Raw genomic sequence first — 22,649 nt, forward strand, 5'->3', positions numbered from 1 at the left:
AGGGACTGTGTAGAAGTTAGACACCTGTTTGATTCATCCCTAACATGAGAAACACTTATCTGTCCACTACTTATTCAAGAGACAAAAGATGCTTAGACATCTGAATCCTCAAAAATAATCCTTCAGAAAACTAGGAACACAAATTTTTAATGCTTGAGAAAAAGAAACAAGAAAATAAGGATATTTCAGTATTGCTACTCTTAGATATCGCATTGCTGTAAAGGAACAGCATGAGATGAGCTTTGCCATCCTAATTGCCTGTGAAGAAAAGAAGGTGCTAAAATATAGAAATTTTGTATCTTATGCTGTCTTTGTAACTCATCTTCCTCTGTGGAGCAGTTTAGACTGCAGAAGTTTTATTTAATGATACTCTGAAGAGGCAAATGCTCTCTGACTTCTTCGGTGTTTCACTTTAGTTACTCTGTCCTCTGCCATACCAGTTACAGTAGTTGCAGCGCTAAGGAGCGCATAGCACAAATGCAAAGATTCAAGTTCTCTGCAGGCACAGGGTTCTTTCCCTGATGAGTCAGCTCCTTCAAGATGCACATGTTAGTTATTAGGGTTTGGCATGAGGTTCTGTTTTCCTTCCCAAATGTCACAGCTATGTTCTTGGTGGATTTGATGCTTGAGTTGTTAAACAATTTTACAGTAAAGAAGTTTGATTCAATTTTCTTTATTTTCTTTCTTCCCCCTTGCTCTCATCTTCCCTTATATCAAAGAAATTTTAAAATTACTTAACTATTGACAAAGGTTGGTTCAAGGAGACTCAAGCTAAGAGACTGTGACAGCTTTTGAAAACTGGACCCTTAAATAGGATTAAGTGGCAGATGGTACAAGAAATCGTAAAGTTGTGTGCAATGAGCTGGGCAAGTGTGTGCTTCTTACATGTGTCACTGCTAAAGAATGGGTAATGTCTTGGTATTTACATACTCTCACTGATACGCTTTGTACTTCTAACTTCCACCTGATTGTGGAGCTTGGTGTTAGAATTGTTGAACAGTTAGGGGATTTGAAAGTTGGCACCTTCAGCTACTGAAGGATTGATGCTGTAAGACTTACATGGGTGATGAGCGGAGATAGCACCCAGCAGAGAGGGAAGGCAAAGAAGCGGTGATGGGGTGGCACGCGCAGCAAGTCTTAAAAGCGTTTTCCACCACACTGAGTTGCTCTTCAGTCTGTCCACATCCTTTGCAATTCAGGACTGTTCTGACTGGAAGCACCTAAAATGTTTGTTGATAGACTGTTAGAAGCCCAACACAGCTTGTGAATAAGGTTGAGTAAGACTACCTGAAGAAGTTGCTTAGCATGCTTATAACAACTGGAAAGCAGTGCTGGGTGTGAACATTTCACTGCTATCGGTGCTGTATTGTGAATTTTTTCACTGCTGTTTATAACATGATTTTTTTTTTTTAAATTTTGTGCAGAGGGTAGCTGTTTTGGGTTGCGACAGACCCCAGCACTACAGGAACCAGAGTTTCACAGTGAAGAGCCACTGCTTTCACGAGTTCTGCAACTACCAGCCTGTGTTCCTTGAACTTTGGTGTGTGCAAATCCTTGGTGGAGGTTACATACATACATGTTTTCATGAAGAGAAGTGAGAAGCCAGAAGGTTATAGACAGATGAGGCCTAAGACTTTTCCTGCCAGTAACTATACTGGCAGCAGCCAGCAGATGCTACAGGAAATACGAGAGAGCCTCAGGAATTTACCTAAACCCTCGGATGTTGCTAAAGCTGATCACAGCATGGGCAAAATGTTATCTGAAGATCCGAGACAAGGCCGAAATCCTCCCAAATTTGTCACATATCATAAAGTTTTGCAGGAGATAAGAAACTCGCTTCTGCCTTTTGCAAACGAAACAACTTCAGCTGTTAAAGGAACATCAGAAGTTAATCGACAAATGCTGCAAGACTTACAAGCTGCTGGCTTTGATGAGGTGAATTTTATTTTCAAGATTTGGTGTTCTGCTAACTATAAACTATTAGTGCATGTTGGAGGGTGGGTTGATGGTGGAATGTTTGAAGAGCATATGATAAGCAAAATAGCTTCTTCAGAATCTGGTTGGCTTCTAATTAGGACATGAAACTGGTAATAGCGGAGAATGAAGAAGAGGATTAGAAGGATTTAGAGAGGCTTGGCTTGTTTCTTCTAAGTGTCTTTTGCAGTTTTTATGTGGTAGGTTGTTTTAATTATTTATATAATTTTAGGCAGAGAGAACTGAACTCTAGGACATGGATTTTTCCTCTGATGCTCAATGTAATTTTGGATTGTGTTCAATTCAGAAATGTTGATAACATCCTAGATTGAAAGTTCAGAATTCAGGAATTAATTTTAATGAACTTTTTACATCAGTGGCAAATAGAAACTCCAGCTTTGTGGAGAATGAAATTTAGCTTTCCGTACTTTATGCACTTTGTCAGTTACAAATAAAATAGCAAGGTATCTGACAAAGCCAGTTGCAGATCCTCTTCTCTGCAGTATATTCTTAAGACAAACACATCAAGTCTCTTGAAAATCTTGGGCATAAGTAGTTATTCTACTGTTATATTCATTATAAAAGCAGGGAAGAAAATGTTCAATTTATTTTTTTAAATTACTGATAATGAACTTATTTCCATTCATTCATTTTAATAAGTGAAAGGAGTCTGAAAGGTGGCTTCCAGGAATAAACCCCAAATATATGTATAGCTCCTGTGTTTTTTACATCAGTTACACCTGTTTTCATATAATCTCTGTAAACCTGAATACAAATGCAGTTTTTAAAAAACCAAAACCAAGCAAACTAGGAAACCAGTTGTCTTTACAAAGACACAGTACAGCTACAGAGATTGCCTTTACCAGGAGTGCTTGGTTTGCAGCAGTGACCATTTCACAAGTTGTGCTGCTGTGAAACTTCAGTATTTACAGATAGATCTATCTGTACAGAGTGAGCTTCCCCAAAACTATCAAATGGCTTTTCTCCAACAATGTCCCAGTGTCAGGTGCTGATAGTGGTTTTCATGTTCCTTTTGCTTGCTCAAATACATTTGCTTCTGCTCTGCAGTTTGTTGCTGAGGTTGGTTGCTGTTTTGCTTGCATTTTATTCTTTTTTTTTTTTTTTTTTTTAAGTAGTTCAGTTCTTAGATCTGTTTTTACAAGTTGAACCTGCAGTCAGTTTTGCAAACTGAAGAATGGTGTGTGGCTGGATAATAAACTACAAAGGTGTCTTAAATTGGTGTTTTTGATGAATCCTTAGTATCTTGAAGCCTTTTGCTCCTATCCTTTGTTCTGGGATACAGCTGAGAAGTCCCAGGACATGATTATACAGACCTTTTTTCAGGCACGGTGCCAATGTAAGCCGTTTCTGCCATATGTTAACCCATAATTGTGTTGTTGCATTAGGGCCTGTGAACACTACTGGGAACAGATACAGCTGAAGCAGGAGAGTATTTTTCTTGGTGGGGGGTATTGGAGATAGTAAGTAGGAATGAAATGAGCATGTGTTTTGAGCTGGGATTGTTTAATGAACTGGATCGTAGCTGGGGTGTGTTAGCCAGCTGTAAGCGGCTAGTCTGCACAGTTTCCGACTTCCATTAGGCTTGTTTGATTTAGCAGATTAAGGTTGGAACTTCTTAATTTTGTCATGTCGGGTGCATTACTGGCTTTCTATGGAGACTAGCCTATGTAGTAGTTATAGTTAGCCTGTACTGTAGATGTACTAGCTACCAAGTCCATGTTTTTGTTTTAATTTGCTCTGATTTGGACTTCTATATAAGCAGTGTTATCATCTCTGCTTTTAATGAGATTTCATTAAGTTGTTGAAAATGGGTTTAAAGTAACAACACAAATCTGTCTCTTTGTCGTATTGTCAAGTCACCGCTTGGTAACTCAGTCAACACTTGAAGTTTGGAAGCATAATGAATTTATTTTTTACCTATTTTTTTTTAAAGATACACTCTATGTCACAAATGTTCTGGTTATTCCCCCACCCCTCAAGTAGTAGGTAGTCAGGGTTAGAGCTGAACAGATATAGATATATATTAGGAGCGTGTGTGTGTATATATATATTTATATAGTGTGTCTGTAGATAGTGATATATGTAACTATAGTAATTATGGGAAAGTGCAGTTCATCGTGTTTGGGGATTTTTTTTTAAGAATACCTTCTAAACACCTTGCAGGAAATCTCTTTTGGTTTTAAGTTTGGTCTGTGTATGTTCTGGGTAAGGCAATAGTCTGCAAGATGTTGAGTGCCTCATGTCACATAGGAGACCAAGTTTTTTGTTGTTCACCTAGAGGGGAGAGAGATCCTTTGGCTCTTACTGAGGTCCTCTGGTTAGTGGGAAGGGAGCTAAATTTTTTGTCCTAAAATATAGATGGTTCTCTACTTTCCCATTCTGTGTGTCTTTACAGTTTACAGTGAACTTGTAGATTTAGGTTTCTATAGTATGGAGTGACTTGGCTAAAAAGATAGTAAATCTGGGTTTGAAACTGATGAAAAAGAGAATTCAAGTTGATAGGTAGGAAGGAATGGAGGCTCCTTTAAATGTATATTCAAACTGGAAAGTAAATACTCAGGACAACTTAACCTTCTGTTTGCACAATGATCAGATAGCATCCTGGTGCTGAACATGTTCTTCTTTGCCACAGAACAGTCTTGCCCATTGTGGTAAGAGCATTCCAGGCTCAATAGTCTCATGAAGGAGCTGTGAGATCGAGTTGTATCTGCTTTTTCCAACAGCGTCAGCTGGTCTGTAGAGGTTGTGACAACCTTTTTATATGGTTTTATTTTAACTTGTAAATTCTTCTTTTTTAAGGTTCTGCTGTGTTTACTGAATTTAATTCTTGTTTCTGAAGGCTGTATGTCATTTCATACATTTGTAGTGTTGAAGATTTATACTTTCACCATGCCTGTGTACATTGTAGAATCATAGAATGCCAGGTTGGAAGGGACCTCAGGGATCATCTGATCCAACGCTTTAGGTGATATATAGTTTAATTGAGATGGCCCAGCACCCTGTCAAGCTGAGCCTTAGAAGCATCCAGTGTAGAGGAATCTGCCACTTCCTTGGGGAGATTATTCTAATGTTTAGCTCTGTTCTCATGGTGAAAAATTTTCTTCTGGAATCCAGTTGGAATCTCCCCAGGAGCAACTTATGCCCATGACCCCTTGTCTTTCTGCTCCCCGTAGAAAGGGGATCTCTGTCCTCTTGGTGGACACCCTGTATATACTGGTACATGGTAAATGTGTGTTACGATTTGAAATTGAGTCTGACTTCTTCCTTTCAGAGCCATCTTTGATGTCCTATTGATTTTTTTTTTTTTTAGTAGTTGTGTGTGGGTAACTTATTCAAACATAATGTGAACTGAAATGATAGCTTCGATATGACAAAGTATGCGCATAACAAATCACTAAAGACAGTCTGCCTAATTGTAGTGAGTTACACTGTGGATTTGTTTCAAACTTGTTGAGTCAGCTGCATTAATCCTGTTCGGTATAAATGGGAGATACTTCTAACCGTCTCTGGAATTCTGCTCCTGTTGCATGATCCTGATCTCATTCAAGATGGTGGAAGAAACACTGCTTCATAATACGTTTTCTATTGACAGAGGTGGGATTGGCTATTGTATCAAAATTTGTGTTTGGATCTCTGAGAACGTAGAGCCAGAATCTGCCACAAAAATAATAGAATTTCTCCCAGTAATGTTGTCTTCATCGGGAAGAGTTCTTTGGGAGAAACTAATGGATATTTGTTGAGAAAAAGCCATGATGGGTTGAAGGAAAATGAGCAAAACTCCAAGTTCTGAGTTTCACATTAGGATATCTTTCATAGAATAACTTCAGTTGGAAGGGATCTCTGGTCATCACGCAGCTAGCTGTTTCCTGGGTAGTCTGTATCAGTCATAAATGCTTATATAAGGAAACTGTACAAACAGCAAGATGACACAATTTACATCAAACTGTAATTCTTGAACAAGTTAACTTTTTTCCTGATGATCCACACTGTTCTGGAGAGTGCTTTGTGGAGAAAACATTTAAAAAATAATTTTAAATCAATTGAGAGAAATCAGTTATGTACTTGGGTAACATTACTGGAGGATATTTGTCTAAATAACTGATTTTTTTGTATATCTTGTCATTTTCTTGTAAATTATTTTTTTAATGTAATTTTCTCTTTAGGATATGGTTATACAAGCTCTTAGACAAACTAACAGCCGTAGTATAGAAGCTGCCATTGAGTTCATAAGTAAAATGAGCTACCAGGATCCTCGTCGGGAACAGATGGTTGCAGCAGCAGCGAGACCTGTAAACACAGGTATGAAACCACCAGGTAGGTGTAGCCATAGTAACTCACTGAGTATATTTGTTTAGGTGAAAAATATAAAATTGCAAATTCCTCCTTCATGCACCCACCATGGAACAGAGGAGATGTTGAACCACAGGTTTCTTGCTTAAAAAACAGCATCTAAAGTATATAATGTAATTCTTCTGAAAGATAGGTGCATTTGAAATTAATTTCTTACATGATTCTTTTTATAGCTGCATGGTTTTAGTATTGTATGTAAGTATTTTATACAAGGAACGACATTCAGATTTCATTTTAGTCTTTTTTGTCTGTTATTGATGTGATGCCCATATTTTGTTTGTAGTGTCAAGTGCCATTTAGAAGTTAGTGGTGAGCACTTAATTCTTATTTTAATTTTTTGTCTCTCTCTTCACACTCTTCGCACACAGCAGCACTGTGTATGTCTATTTTTGTGTGTATTATCTATATGTATCGTATGGCTACAGTATTTGTCTTTTTGGTTCTCCTGTTTCAAGATCCTTCTCTCTGCTTAATTTTCTGCTTGGTTCCAGATTTTTTTGTTAATGTTTTTTAAGGCAGACTTGATGTTTTTATAGATGTTAGGGAGCAGGCTATAGCTTTAGTAGCAAAATAGTAAGAATTTTGCAACTTGCTATTATGCTCTTTTAACACATGCAAGCATGTTTTTTATGGATCTTGATGCTTTTTTTTTTAACAGGTCTTAGTAGCATACACCTTAACAACAGTAACTTTCAAATGCAGCAGAAATACTGAACTTCATTTTGACTGAAGTTGAGTGCTGAGCTACTAGCACTGTAAAGTTCAGTTTTATATTGAGCGTATAGGTATAAAGAAAAATTCGTAGTCAAGAGTAGCGAAGTACAGCATTATTTTCATTTGATCTGTGGGGCAGGCTTAGTTGGTGTTTGTCTGAAGCTGCTAGCTAAAAGCCACCATTTAGCCATGTTTTTCATTGTTATTTGTAAAGATATAGTAATTAACGCATTTTTTTGCCAAAGATATAATGACTTTCAGCAGTTGCAGTCCTGTATTTGTAATAACATTGTAATAACATTGTAAAAAGCACAATGAGACTGGGTGCACTATCCATTCTTTGCATATGATTTTGTTCATATAATGCAAAATAACATCTGTGAAGTAAATATATTGTAGAGTTTGGCTCTGTACATTTTGCTTTTATACAGTTACTCATAAAGACATAACTTTTAAAATGTAAGTACCCAATCAGATTTTGCATGCAAGAAGTATAAGAAGTTTGGATGCACACAGTGATGCAAGCAGGCTGTTTGATTTTACAGCATTCAGTTATGTTTTAGTATTAAGAACACAAAGTTTATCATAAAAGTTAAACTGGAAGGAGTAGCAACATGACTAAAGATGGTTTTCCCTGCTATTGCTCTTTTCGGTTTGTACTGAACATCTTTTCTGAGAGTTGCTTGTATGCATGATTAAAAATACATAGTGTGCCTAATAATTTTGCATATTACAATTTCTGTATTAAAAATTCAGTGCATCTGTAGCTGAAGCAAAATGCATTACCAGAAAACTGATTTCTAAAAACTCTGATACTCTATATTCCTTGCGGTTTTTGCTCTTATTTTGTGTACTGAGCATATTAGTGTAGCGTGCTGTGTTTTACTAGATAGGGATAACTTTTTCATGTGAAGTACGGTGGATGTCAGAGAATTCTTGTCCTATTTCTGAAGTAATTAATAAAGAAGAGTAAAATATTCAAAGTAGTAAATAGAAATAACTTCTAATAATATAAATGCTGTGTTTCCTTCTTGGAAAAGCAGGGACTGTACAACAATCGGTTAACCGCAAGCAGAGCTGGAAGGGTTCTAAGGAGTCCTTGGTTCCTCAGCGGCATGGCCCTTCCCTGGGAGATGGTGTGGTTTATCGCTCAGAAAGTCCCAGCTCTCAGCCAGATGTGGGAAGGCCGTTATCTGGATCTGGCATTGCAGCATTTGCTCAGGCTCATCCTGGCAATGGACAGCGAGTGAATCCTCCGCCTCTACCACAGATAAGGAGTGTTACTCCTCCTCCTCCACCTCCTCGAGGACAGACACCCCCTCCAAGAGGAACGACTCCTCCACCTCCTTCCTGGGAACCAAACTCTCAAACAAAGCGTTACTCTGGAAACATGGAATATGTGATCTCCCGTATTTCTCCAGTGCCACCAGGAGCATGGCAGGATGGTTATCCACCTCCACCCATGAATCCTCCACCCATAAATTCTTCCACGCAAGGTCAGAGAGGTATGAGCGCTGTCCCCATTGGCAGGCAACCAATAATCATGCAAAGTTCTGCCAACAGCAAATATAGCTTTCCCTCAGGAAGAGCTGGAATGCAAAATGGAAATTGTCAGACAGAATTCATAGTTCACCAGAATGTGTCATCTGGGAACTCAGTGAGTCGCCAGCCACCCCCATACCCCATGAATCCAACGAACAGGCAAAGTCCCACAGCACTACAGATGCAGGCAGGAGGATCTGCTCCTCCTTCAGCATACACCAATGGGAATCTTCCTCAGGCAATGATGGTGCCAAATAGAAATAGCCACAACATGGAACTTTATAATACCAGTGTAGCTGGAATACCTGCGTCCTGGTCACAGCCTTCGCCAGTGCAACCGCAGTCGTCGCCTGGCAATGGGCATGACATGCCTGCGTGGCAACCCAACGTTCCCGTGCGGTCAAATTCTTTCAACAACCATCATGGAAATAGGCAGAGTCATCCTAGCAGCTCACAGCCTTCAGCTACAACAGTAACTGCTATAACGCCAGCTCCCATTCAGCAACCAGTAAAAAGCATGCGTGTGTTGAAACCAGAGCTACAGACTGCCTTAGCGCCCACTCACCCGTCCTGGATGCCACAACCAGTGCAAACTGTTCAGACCATTCCGTTCTCTGAGAGTCCATCTACAAATATGGCAGTTATGTCTCCTGTTCCAGAGGCTCCAAATTACCAGGGTCCTCCCCCACCTTATCCAAAACACTTGTTACACCAGAATCCCTCCGTCAATCTGCATGAGACGGGAGCCAAGCTCAGCAAGGAGGAACCAACTATTTTGTCAAAGGAGGATGAGAATGAAAAGAATTACGAATGTGTTGATTCAACAGATAAAGAAAAGAAACAAATTACAACATCACCTGTTCCTGTCAGAAAAAATAAGAAAGATGAAGAAAGAAGAGAGTCTCGCATTCAAAGCTATTCCCCTCAGGCCTTTAAATTCTTCATGGAGCAGCACGTGGAAAATATACTCAAGTCACATCAGCAGCGTTTGCATCGGAAAAAACAACTAGAGAATGAAATGATGCGGGTAAACTTTTTCTTCTTTCTAAATCTATGACTAGAACTCATTCTTGTGTTTATTTTAATAAATATGTCTTAAATGTAGAATGTTTAAATAGTACAGATAAATAGAGCATTGTCGTATATCGTGGTTTGTAAGTTTATTTTTAGGTTTTTTATTTGAGATGTGGTAAATTCTTCTTTGCATTGTTTACATACTTCATTGCATTCTTAGAAATTAAATTTTTAAAGTAAGAGGTTTGTGAGTCTAAATGTTGTTCACCTGCCTTATAAGGAAGCAGAAGCAAAACTGTTGCATGAACTGAGATTTAAGTCATAATTTTTTGTTATGGGTTCTATTTAATCCTGAGTTTTGAGTGAGTTATGTGCAATAGTTTAATGATTTTTAAAGTATTTTTATTTTTTTAAAGCAAACACTACAGGCACAAGCAGCAGGGACAAGTGGTAGGCTGTTTAGTGCATTAATATAGTCACTCAAGCGGTGATACCTTTTACATTCTGCAATTTGTTTCCAGTAGTGACAGGGGGGTGTTAAGTTCAAATTTAAAAACCCCCAATATTTAACAGTGAGATTTTTAGAATGAGAGAGACATGATACCTTTTGCCTAAATATTTTATAATCCAGACTGTAGGGGTATCTTTAACCAAGGGGTAATTTCATGGGATAATAAAAAAAAAGACAAAAAAACCCATGTAAAATCAATTTCTTTGTGCCTACGTGCAGTCAATAGTCTATTTATGCGTATGAATTGGAGCTGATGCATACAAGTGTAGTCAATAGTCTATTTATGCATATGAAGTGGAGCTGATGCAAACAAGTGTCCTTTCAAAAGGGAAAATAGTGGGAAGTAGTGAAATTAAGATTTGCAGAAATGGAAATTCCAGATGTATTACCTTTATATGTATTTTTAACAACTGTAGTTGAAAATTATGTGCCTTTTAATTTATTTTATGAAAGAATATATTTGGCTTATGCTGCTTTCTCAAAGTGCTGTTTTCTAGATTCATGTTTTCTTACTCTGAAAAGTGTTACTGTAAGCTGTAGTGTTTTGTAAGTGTTTACTTAATCACAGAAATGTAAATGTTAGCAAGATTTCTTCCTGGAACTCTTTCTAGAGCTTTATTCTTAGTCTTCTCTCTTTCCTTTTCACTTCCACTAACAGCTGATTTAAACTGTTAAGGTGTGGGAAGCTTTCCTGAACTCTGTAGCCTCCATCCCTGTGTAGACAAGTAAGATTCTGGAGCAATAGTGTTTAATAAGAATAGCATGATCCCTTTTTAGAGGGCTTTGCATGCAATCCTGCATCAAAATTAAGCATGAATTTATTTTGACTATTTTTGAGTACCTAAATGTAAGTTTATATTTAATGTGGATTTGCAAACTTCACTTTCCCTTCTTACTGTGTTGTGTTCCATAGTATCGCAACCATAAGCATTACTTATATGAAAGCACGGATATAACTTTTGATATTTTTCTTGTGCATTGAAAGTGCCCTAGTAAATGTCTTTTCTTATGTGAAATGCAATTTATGATACTTATACTAGATTTAAAGCTGGGATGTTTAACTATAGATGAAGAGTGGAGATGAAGAATGGAGTATTATGCTGCAGTGGACCTCTCCTTTTTCATGAGGGTGTAGGAGAGGAATCCCAGAACTGTGAATTATATGTAGGGCCTTCATGAAAAGGAGAAAGGGAAACTAGCTCATTACTTGTTCAGTTCTCTTAAGCTTACTGAAGAGTGTTGAATCCCATCTTTTCACTGCTTTGGTAAGAGTTTTTGTAAGAAGAACAAAACCAGAATGCATCCCTAAGAAATAGGTACCTTCACAGGGTGCTGTGTGTCTAGTATAGGTGACGTTTTTCTATGCTGTCGGGTTTCCTAGGGAACAGAGTGGAGCTGTCTCAAAAATACTTAATTTGGCCAAGAATTATGCTAGACATCTTTGCTGCAAAATGAAACCTAAGTCATGATTTAAGGCACTTCAAGACGGGAAGGGAGTAAAATGAGTGAATTGTGTAATATCATAGGGAGAGCATTTCAGGAAGCTCTCAAGTCTAGCATTGCCTAGGAATAATTGGAGGTGTTTGTGCAGCTGACAGAGTCGGTTAATTTTTGGTAAATGCTGTAGCTGAGGAGAGTTCTAGGGAAAGTACAGCCATGCAGAGAGCCATCAGCATGTGATTAGCATTTGTTTGAGTGGATGGCATAGGAAAAAGTGGAGATTTGGGGGAAGACGTTACACATTGCAGTACTTAGTCTGCCTTTTTACAACAAAACTGTTAGGATACAACAGCTGTAGAGCGGGTACTAGAAGGTAAAGCTACAGTGGTTTTGGAGACTTTGTATGCCTTGCAGTGATTAATTACTGCATTGGGTCTCCTCCCATGGTTTTGTTGCCATTTAGGTTATATTCTTTGGCAATTTTCTGATTGTTGGGGTTCAGTTTGTGTGCAGGTGCAGCTGTACTGAAGTGACTTGAGAAAGTGACCCACTGTTGTCTGAACTTTAACAGGGTCAGGTCTTCAAATGTCTCCTTGACATTTGTAAGTCTTCAAAAATTCCTCCTCCAGCACTGAAGTGAGACTTCAGCATGATCATTGACAAGAAACTTGAGATATTTCTGTCCTGGAAGACGGTGCCTGAATGCTCCTGTAGTGATGTGTTGAGAGAGAGAATTTCTCGATTCAGAGTTGGAAGTTGAACCTATTTCCCATATCCAGTCCTGAAACTACTCCTACACAATCCTAAGCACTGACTGTCTGATGTCAACAAAAAATTTTGCTCTGAATTTGAGAGAACCATACCCATTTAAATCTTACTGAATTTATATTTGTGAAGTGTGGTTAGATAACCTAATTGCATCTCCTTTGGATCCATTTTTGTTATGATGGCTGTAGAAATTTTCTGTGTTCTAACAGTGTTTTGTTTAATAGGTGACTTAGTATCCTGAAGCATTTTTAAGATACTGATTGGTATCTAATTGGTCTTTGATCTCACCTTTTGTCTAAGTCACATCTATTGTATTTTGTTTCAAGTTGTGTTGTAAGTTAGGCGAAGTCTACTAATGTTCACCTTATGCAGACCTAGACTAGTGGTTACCTAGTCCTGATGATAATCCTGCATACTGCTGTGCAGACGGTATCTTAAACATTTGAAGCATTGAGGAGATGGAAGCAGCAAGATTTTGGCATCAAGAATTGATAAGATGTGACACTAGGAAATTGAAAACATCTAGAATAGTGCTTGAGTAACAGTTGTGATGTTTGCAGGGATCCAGTTTGGCCATGTTTAATTTTATGATCAGAATGTCCAGGAAAAATGAAGTAATATGAAGTAATAATGAAGTGATTGAACTTAGAAATCGTTGCTTTAGGATGGTGATTTCAAGCCAGGTAGGCAAATAAAATAATTGAGATGCTATGTAGATGAGAGCATATAAAATTTTTAAAAATGCTGACAGAAAACAAAGGAAGGAATGAACATCAGGTTATGTGGGGGTAGTCTTACAGAGAAAGAATATTTAGAACAAATAATTGAAGAAAGATTCTGCTCATATGAAAACCAAAAAGAAGGGACAGTCTGATGCCAGGGCCTGAAATTTGCCAAGAAAAATAGCGCTGGAATTGAATGGCACTTTAAAGGAATTGAAGCTAGCAAAAATATGCTAGGAAGAACCCACTTTGGAATATGACGAGAATGCGGTTCCTGTAGATAAGGGTTTCCATGCTGCAGGTGATATGTGTAGTATCTGAATGTTTCAGCTCTCAGAATCTTAATGGTGTTGGCTAGAACATCCAGGGATGTTCATTCAAGATAGGGGTGTATACACAGATGGGAGCCAAGAATTGATGCCATGGGGAGGAGTGAGCCACTTAAAAAGCATTGCTGTGCTGGCCTAGTTGGTATGTAGAGTGGTAGAGAGTGTGACTGAAGTCGTGTTAGAAAGAGGTGAATTATGTGATAAGAGGGAAGATCAGATCAATGGTTTGTAAATTACCCTTTCTCCTCTCAAATCTTCTGGTGCATGGCACCTCATGCATTTTGCTGTTGAAATTGATCACATTTTGGTTTTTTTATGGCTCCTATATGTGTATGTAGAATTCTAATGTGTAAATTAAAACAAAAACCCTTTAAATATTATTTCCCATGTCGCATATAAGTATTTGGTTTGCTTTGCCTAAACCTTGTAATTATAAGATCACCAAGAATTAAGAGTACTGTTCACTCTTCAGATTTTATTCTGTTTGCTGCACAGGTTGGATTGTCACCAGAAGCCCGAGATCAAATGCGAAAAATGTTGTGTCAGAAAGAGTCTAATTATATTCGGCTAAGAAGAGCTAAAATGGACAAGTCGATGTTTGTAAAAATTAAAACCCTGGGAGTTGGTGCTTTTGGAGAAGTTTGCCTAGCGAGAAAAGTGGATACTAATGCTTTATATGCGACAAAAACACTGAGGAAAAAAGATGTCCTGCTTAGAAATCAAGTTGCTCATGTTAAAGCTGAGAGGGATATCCTTGCAGAAGCTGATAATGAATGGGTGGTTCGCTTGTACTATTCATTCCAAGATAAGGACAATTTGTACTTCGTAATGGACTACATTCCAGGAGGTGATATGATGAGTCTCCTAATTAGAATGGGTGTATTTCCAGAAAATCTGGCACGGTTCTACACAGCAGAACTGACCTGCGCAGTTGAAAGCGTTCATAAAATGGGCTTCATCCACAGAGATATTAAACCTGACAATATCTTGATAGACCGTGATGGTCATATTAAATTGACTGACTTCGGGCTCTGTACAGGTTTTCGATGGACCCACGATTCAAAATACTACCAGAGTGGTAAGAGAAATATGAAAGGTTTATTTGTTCTTTTTGTTGACTTGTCATTCTTTGCAAGGAAGTAAATTATAAATAGGTAGAAAGATGAATGTGCTCTTTCTTTTCTGAGTAATAATACCTCTAACAATATGTCTGCACATCACTCAAATTATAGAAAGGAGCATTTAGTTAGGGAGAGTTTGTAAATATGAGCACTGATTCCTTAAGGGAGAAGGAATGACCTGTGCTCCTGTAAATTTATCCCAGTCGTGGCTTCTGAAATCTGGAGAGAGAAAATCACCACGGTAGCAAGGTAATTGCTTAGACAACAGCCCTAACTCTGTTTTGAAGATAGGACTGATACTTTACATTTTATTGTTATTAAAAACCTTGTCCCAAGTTCTGAGTGTCTCATGTACTTCATTTTAGAGTAACCTGTTGATTTCTGAGAAAGTTTTAAATAGGGTTTTAAAAATCCTGCTTGATTACTTAAAACAACAGCTAAAAAAAAAAGTTAGAGAAAAAAAATTTACAGTGCCGAGACTGATAAAATACAAATTCTGTAGTAGTTGACTATTTTTAATTTTTAAAATAGAAACATGCATTGAAAATTATTTTTAATTGACTTTTGCCTTGTTTTTATCAAAATATCTTGTATCTTGGGCCAGACTGTTCACAGTCTCTGGAGAGAAGTTGATTCTGATGCTTTAAATATTGGGGGTGGGGTCTGTTTATGTAAGAGCAAGAACAGTGTATGCACTGTACAATGTGGTTGTATTAAGGAAGATCTGAGAAAAGATCAGACTCGATACTTTGTCACAGTTATGTCAAAAATCAACTTAAAGGTGTCTTCAAAAGTTGATATCTTATATCATTAGCAAAACCTCAAAATCCTGATGCTAGTGACAGTTTTAGCTCTCAAAAGTGAGGGCTGAATTTGAAACAGAATCTGTCTTATAACAAGAAATGTTAACAAATAAAGAAAATTTCATACTAGATAAGAGCTAAAGTAATCTTTGATTTTTGGCATCTTTCTCTCTCAATTATAGGTGATCACGCACGTCAAGACAGTATGGATTTCAGCAATGAATGGGGTGACCCAGCAAACTGCAGGTGTGGGGATCGGCTGAAGCCACTTGAACGTAGGGCTGCACGTCAGCATCAGCGCTGTCTGGCCCATTCCCTTGTTGGCACACCCAATTATATTGCACCAGAAGTATTGTTACGAACAGGTAATGCATTTTTGTCTTGTAGTCTTGTTGCAGTGTAACTGATATTCAGGGAGCTTACTTCACCTTTCTTATTCTGCCACTTTTCCCAAGTATATGATATTTTGACAAAAAATAAATAAGTCGTTAGTGTGGAAATCCTAAACAGATATTGAATAGAATTGCCTTGTGAAATGTTCTTATTCTTAGAAATAACAAGACCAAAATTACACCAATTATACTACCTTGTTTTGACTTCATTTCAGGTTACACACAGTTATGTGACTGGTGGAGTGTTGGAGTAATTCTCTTTGAAATGTTAGTGGGGCAGCCTCCATTCCTGGCACAAACACCACTGGAAACACAAATGAAGGTAACCTTAATTAGAAGTCTGGCATTAGCAGTCTGAAAAAGCAGGATTGAAATTCACATAGCCTTTCTAATTTGTAATGGAATCAAAGGTGGTTTCCGAGAGTGCTGCTCTGTCCAAGCTTGTTATAATTTTTATAATAAGATTTTAAACTTCACTGTGGTGTTGCACTTAATTTGCAAAGGGACTTAAGAATTATATTCATATTTTTTTATCTGGTCATAGAGTAAACATGCCAACTGAAAATCACATTTCAGATCTCAGCTGTTCCCTTTCACTTCTTGCACCTGTTCTGGTTATCCTTTCCACTTTCTTTTCTTCTCCTCTTCCAGCATCTGGGTGTTCTTTTCCCACCACTTGGCTTCCATGCTTCCTTACCTGCAGTGGATTTCTTTTGGTGATGTATCTGCAGGTGGTAAGCGTGCAAAAGTGGAGAAGCAGCAGATGACTGTGGCTGCTCGGGGTTGCTGACGGCTCAGAGCCGTTGGTGCCTTCCATCCTGAGCCCTAGCTGTTTCAGAGAAACCACCTAAGGCAATCTTCTGCAGATGCCATTTTTGCAAAACTGCATTCAGCTTGCAAGATATTCGTTGGCTTAAATGTAGTGCAGTATTAATATTTTTTTTAACTTTAAATCTGTTAATCTTTCCAGTGCCTCAAATAAATCAAAATTCATTTTCCTCACCTTCTTTTTAAGATTGTGATCCATATGCCTAATCTTAGGATCCAGGTACTGGATTTTGGTGTCTTTGTTGGTTTATAGATGGAGGATTCCGTGCCAGACTCCAGTTTAGATTTGGAGCGTGAATAAACTTTACCTAGATATGCTGTATTTCCAGACAAAATATTCCTTGTGTTTCTGAAAGAGCAGCTTCATGTTTTCCCCTTTCTAGTGTAAAAATACTTAGACACATTGAATGATTGCTTTGTGGCTATTTGGGGTTGTTTTAATTTTCACTGTGCTTTTTCCTTTCTATGAAATTGTAAGTAGAATAATGCCTCTTTTTGCTTTAAAGGTTATCAACTGGCAAACTGCACTTCATATTCCACCTCAAGCTAAATTATCTCCAGAGGCTTCTGATCTCATTATTAAACTCTGCCGAGGGCCAGAAGATCGCTTGGGCAAAAATGGTGCAGATGAAATAAAAGCTCATCCATTTTTTAAAACAATTGATTTTTCAAGTGATCTACGACGGCAGTCTGCTTTCTACATTCCCAAAATTGCTCATCCTACGGACACATCAAACTTTGATCCAGTTGATCCAGATAAATTGTGGAGTGATGATGATAAGGAAGGGAACAGAAATGATACACTTAACGGGTGGTACAAAAATGGGAAGCATCCTGAGCACGCATTTTACGAATTCACTTTCCGAAGATTTTTTGATGACAATGGCTACCCATACAATAATCCAAAGCCCATTGAGTATGAGTATGGTAGTTCCCAAAACTCAGAACAGCAGTCAGATGATGACGATGATGATGAACAGGCACAGAGGGGAGTTCAAAATCGTGACTTGGTTTATGTTTAGTAGAGGAATAAAGATTAAAAACTAAACTTATTTTACAGCTGCAATTTTCGATAAGTCTCTTCTCCTAAGGGAACTGAGAGAAGATTGCTAGGGTAAATAAATGCACAGGTTGGTTTTTTTTGAACACTTAAAAAATTGTGTCTTCTCTTTCCCTCTCTGTATGTTTTGAACACTAAAAAAATTGTGTCTTCTCTTTCCCTCTCTGTATGTTTTGCTTCCCCAGAACATGAGGAGATCCTTCTCAAATTTTAATTTATTCCAACATTGTTAATTGTTTAATTTAGAAGAGATTTGATGTTAAGTGAAAAAAAAAAAAGCACCACTTGAATCTTATCAGTTTTGTGTACTCTAAGTACTCAAAATAGGAAATAGTGATTTTTTTGTTTTGTTTTGTTTTTTTTACTTGGATGATGCCTGGTAACTATTTGTACATATACTGAATAATATTAGAAAACGAGTCTTCATTTCAGAATTTTTACTGACAGTTTTTCCTTGCATTGACCAAATATAAAACCTACTTTACACTTATAAAGATCTCTGATACAATTCTGAAGAGGAAAAAAAGGCTGCTGCACCCTCACTTCTCACTGTGTTTAGCCTAATTATTCAGAGTGTTGGAAAAACTGAGCCGTCTGTCTGGTGAAATGTTTCCAGCTGCTGTGGTAGTAACATAGTTCTCAGCTTCAGAACCAGAAAGTGTCAGTCATGGCAATAAATTGATTGTAAAGTGAGAAAATATTAGAACTAGTATTTTATTAAATAGTAATAGAATTTGACATTAGTAATGCTGTACCACATGACTGATATTCTGAAAGCAGAACGACTGCTTACTCTGAAACAACTTGATTGTCTCCTTTCATCAGTTCTCCTATAGTTATGAGAGGGGGAAAAAAAAACTTTAGGAAAAACACTTTCTGAAATCTAGTTTAATTTTCTGACTACAACCAAACTGTAAAGTGTGTACAGTTCTGCTTTAGTTGGAATTTTTAGTTTGAAAAATAAAATTTAGAATAGTTTCTTTATTATATGTTTGAGATTGTAATGGGGAAAGATTATAAATTATGGCTTTTGAGACTGTGGTTGTGGACAGTGGCTTCACTTGGCTTTAATGGGTTTCCTCCTAGTTACACAAACGCTGAGGAGAAATGCCATGAACCAGTCCCTCTAAGCTGTCAGTACAGCTTCAGTGGTCTGCCCAATTTGGCACAGAATTAGGAATTTAGGGCTGTGCCTGGTGCCTTCGGCATTGCCGTTTTCATTGTTTGCCACAGCAGGTGAGCAGGCATCCCCTTAGGTCTCATGGTGCAAGGATGCTGAGCCTCTTGAGGTTATGGGGAGCAGTGAGGGGGGCAACCCTCTAAGAAGCTTCCCTGAGATAAAAGCAATAGTTAGAGGTGAGAGACAGAAAGAATTATGGGATTTATCTGGCTGTCTTCTCCTTTCTTCTGAAGCTAACACAGTGGTAAAGAAAATGCACTATTTCTAGTAAACTTCATGTCTTTTAAAACATTTCCTCCTCCTTGGAATTGAATTCCAATGGATAGTCTAATAATGTGCCTGTAAGCATTACTGCTTTTTTAAATTATTATTTGTGCCATTGCGCTGGCATTGTGACTATCTAAACCTCATTAAATTGGTGTTCATAGCTGTTCTTGCAGCAAATGCCAGTTTACTTTCCTCACCAAGATGGTTTAAGAAATTCTTGTACGGTTCTGGCCATTTGTTCCCTGTCTGTCTTTCAGTTCAGTGTCTCTCTTCGTGCTGGTGCAACTGTCTGTAGCACTGTGCTAAGTCCTGGAGTGAAAAAACTTCTTGGTGTTCCGCATTTGAAGATTTCTTTCTTGTTCATTTGACTGATCCAGTTTCCAGTGTGATCTAATAAGTGATTTATACTGGCATAATCAAGGAAGGAGCAAACTGCCATAAAGAGGGTTGGCAGAGGGGCAACTTCTTAAACAGACTTGGTCACAGGAGAAAACATTAGGGGAAGTTCACCCCTCTACTATGAAGTGCTTATCGTGGTTGCAAGATGCTTATGAAAAATCATTTTCGTTTCTCAAGCAGGTCATTAGTTACTGTCTGTAATGAAAAGGGGTTTTAGCTTAATAAAATAATTCATGTTCTGTCTGCCTGTTCCACAGCTGTTGAAATAGAATAGTTTTAAGATTCATTTCAGTTAGCTTAAATATTATAAAATGGCTGCAGTGTATAACTACTCCATTTTATATTTATGTTGAAAAAAAGATTGTTTTCTGTGTAAATAAACTTTAAGATTATCCTCCTTCATAGTAAATATCCCAGTAAAACTGGTCTACTTGTCTTGAAGTAAAGTATAATATATTACTGGTTGAAGATAATTTAATCAAGCCTGCCTTACTGTTTGTGAAGTGTGCAGAGAAAGTAATGTCAACTCTTCATTAAATTGACTGTTAAAATTGCTGTTTTATCTGAGTACATTTCTCCTCTGCTTGCATGGTATTGTGGTATATTCCTGTTTATAACTGGTCTTTACCCAATGTGTTAAAAAAAAAAAAAAAAGAGAGCAAAAGAGGGTCCTGTAAGGGCACCACGGTTCTATCAAGCAAACCCAATTGCTTTTATTAAAGGAAATTATTGTGTCTTTTAAGGACATGTGAGAACTGAACTATTAAATATTGGTTTACCATTTTTAGACAAATGTAGGAAGAGTTCACATCTTTGGACTTTGGCAGATGCTTCTGGCATTTTCTATTATTTTGTGTTAGAAGTTATAATATACCTTGTTTGAATTTTGCCACCTGTATGCTGCAGTATTATATATGTCCTTGCAAAAATGCAGTGTCTTGCGGTCCAAGTTCTCTTAGAAAGTTAGTTACGCATCAATGTTGTCACAACTCTCCAACATGCCATGCCTTAGCAATGTTTTGAAACATCATGTTTCATATGTAGATTCAGAGTCTGTTAACAGAGATTATTCATAGCTGCTGCTTTTAAAACATGGGTGTTTCACTGGTGACCTATGACGGGGATTGGTTTGCATGGGCAGTTGAGAAGAGAGGCTCCTAACCAGCAGCTGTGAAATTCTGCAGTGAGATTTAGTTCAGGTTACTTTCACTTTGTAAAGCATGAATATAAATTTCCTCTTTTATGTGCCCTTGTATACATGTTAATTGTATTTATAAAATGTTCTATAATCCTATAACTGTACTGTAAATACTATTTGATATTCAGTGGCATTCTATCCTAGGGCAGGCCCTCTTGCTGTATCTTTTCTATCCTCGATTTGTAATTGAATCTATAGAATATATGGCTAGAAAGTCTTTTTGAGACTGACTTATCTTCTGCTGTTGCAAAGCTGTGAGTGGGAATGATTTATTTAGACTCCTTTTAATATTATTCAGCTATCAGGCAGTGCAGTGGGTGAGTTCTTAGATAATGCTGCTGTCAACCAAGATGCTGTTAGGCTTTGGTTTAAGATGCTTTTGGTATTTGAGATCAGACCTTTAATCTGCTTGCTTTAATTCAGCCAAAGCAAAAAGATAATAAATTGGATCAATGTCATAGTAAAATGTTTGAATGCCTTAAGATGCTCTTGATAAAGGCACTATTCAAGTTTACTGATTTATCTATATATCTATATAGATATATATAGATATATTCCATGTGTGTGTATATGTATATATAATGTCTTTTTTGTATTATAAATATCTTTCTGACTGTCAGTTCTTTTGGATCCTCTAATTAAATACATAGACCACCGCACGATTCCGCTTAAGCAAATTATTTATTTATTATGTGCCTCATTATTAAACTTAATCTTGCATTGTCCCACAGGCCTAGTAGGTTGCTCACTGGTCTTTTGAATATCATGTACTTGTCTCTGTCATGGGATGGACGTCCCCTTTTGCCAGGTCTCTCCAGCTACACGTGTGGTATGTGATCTCTGAGCGCTTAAGTGGTATGTTTGGGTTCTATAGGGTTACATGGTGGTGGCTTGGGCCATAATTTCCAAATCCCCTAATGTTTATATGAAAATAATGTGTCTTTTATGCTGACTTTCACAGTCAGTGCCCTGGAGCATCCGTCCCTTCGTGCAGGAGGGTCAAGTGTCTGTCTGTGCCCAGTATAGGTGAGAAGCTGAGGCTTCCTCGCCTCTGCTGACCAGACTGTTAACCCCATGTGCATATTTGACCCAGAGGATGCGAGTGGATGGTTGCGTTGGCACTTACTTACAAATAACTTGTGAATGAGAGGAAGAATTCTAGCACTAGAGAACAGCCTGGCTGAATTATCAGCTACTGGTAATTGATGACGTTCCTGAGTTTTAGAAACTGCTTCTGTTTTCTCAGAATCGGTTTCTGCAGTGTAACACCTGCTGGAGTAATAAAAACCACACTGAGCCTTTCTCAGAATGAATATTAAATTATTGTTTTGGCTAATCAAATATATAACATTAGTTGCTAATCATTAGTTTTGGCTAATCAAATATGAACATTGTTCCTCCTTTCTTTCCTCCCTCCTCCTTTCTTTCCTCCCTCGAAAGAATTGTCTTGGAGAAAAAAAAAACCGACTTTAAGTGCACATCTCAGGTTGTCGAGGCAGAGTCTGTGTTTTGTCCCAATTCTGCTTTGGGTTTGAGGGCAGAATTACAGCTTTTCATTTGTTCTTCTGCAACAAGAAGGGAGGGTAAATCCTTCCAGCTCACGCCAACCAAGCTTTGTGGTACAGGAGCGCTTAGGATTTTAGGAATTCGTGAGATTCGGGATAGGAATGAGTGGGATAAAACAAAGCCGCCACCGCGCCTTTTCAAACTCCGACCGTTTGAAAGCGTCAGGCGGCACAGGCGCGATCCGCCATGTGACGTTCAAGGGAGGAAGGCGGGAAACTCTCTAATGTGTTAGCATTGGTGGTTCAGTGGTAGAATTCTCGCCTGCCACGCGGGAGGCCCGGGTTCGATTCCCGGCCAATGCAACTCATCTTCTTTTACCCCCTCTTTACTCTCTACGCACTTTTTTTTCTTTCTTCTTGATTTCTTCCTTTTTTTTTTTTTTAAAAAGATAGAAAACAAAGCAGCTTATCGCCGTCATAATGATACAAGTAGTTACTATTACAAAAAGTG

General features: G+C 37.9%; 1 protein-coding gene and 1 non-coding gene across 6 annotated transcripts; both read left to right on the forward strand.

The window, feature by feature from the left end:
* The first annotated feature begins 1,424 nt into the window (after positions 1-1,424).
* On the forward strand, positions 1,425-19,780 carry LATS1 (large tumor suppressor kinase 1). 5 transcript variants are annotated; one of them, XR_011336995.1, is made up of 8 exons: positions 1,425-1,935; positions 6,159-6,309; positions 8,100-9,628; positions 13,881-14,463; positions 15,492-15,674; positions 15,917-16,023; positions 17,036-17,736; positions 17,786-19,780. XR_011336995.1 is itself a non-coding variant. In XM_069852150.1 (7 exons), the coding sequence occupies exons 1-7, from the start codon at positions 1,585-1,587 to the stop codon at positions 17,549-17,551; spliced, it is 3,420 nt and encodes a 1,139-aa protein (XP_069708251.1). In that variant the 5' UTR covers positions 1,425-1,584; the 3' UTR covers positions 17,552-19,780. The 5 variants fall into 5 exon arrangements, 1 of the variants encoding a protein (XP_069708251.1); XR_011336996.1 differs by having other exon boundaries at positions 8,103-9,628; XR_011336997.1 differs by having other exon boundaries at positions 6,159-6,294.
* Positions 19,781-22,430: 2,650 nt separating this feature from the next.
* TRNAG-GCC (transfer RNA glycine (anticodon GCC)) lies at positions 22,431-22,501 on the forward strand. Its single transcript has one exon. It is a non-coding gene; the product is annotated as a tRNA-Gly (tRNA).
* Positions 22,502-22,649: the final 148 nt, after the last annotated feature.

The sequence above is a fragment of the Phaenicophaeus curvirostris genome, chromosome 2 (genome assembly GCF_032191515.1).
Source record: "Phaenicophaeus curvirostris isolate KB17595 chromosome 2, BPBGC_Pcur_1.0, whole genome shotgun sequence".
In the NCBI taxonomy this organism is placed as follows: Eukaryota; Metazoa; Chordata; class Aves; order Cuculiformes; family Cuculidae; genus Phaenicophaeus; species Phaenicophaeus curvirostris.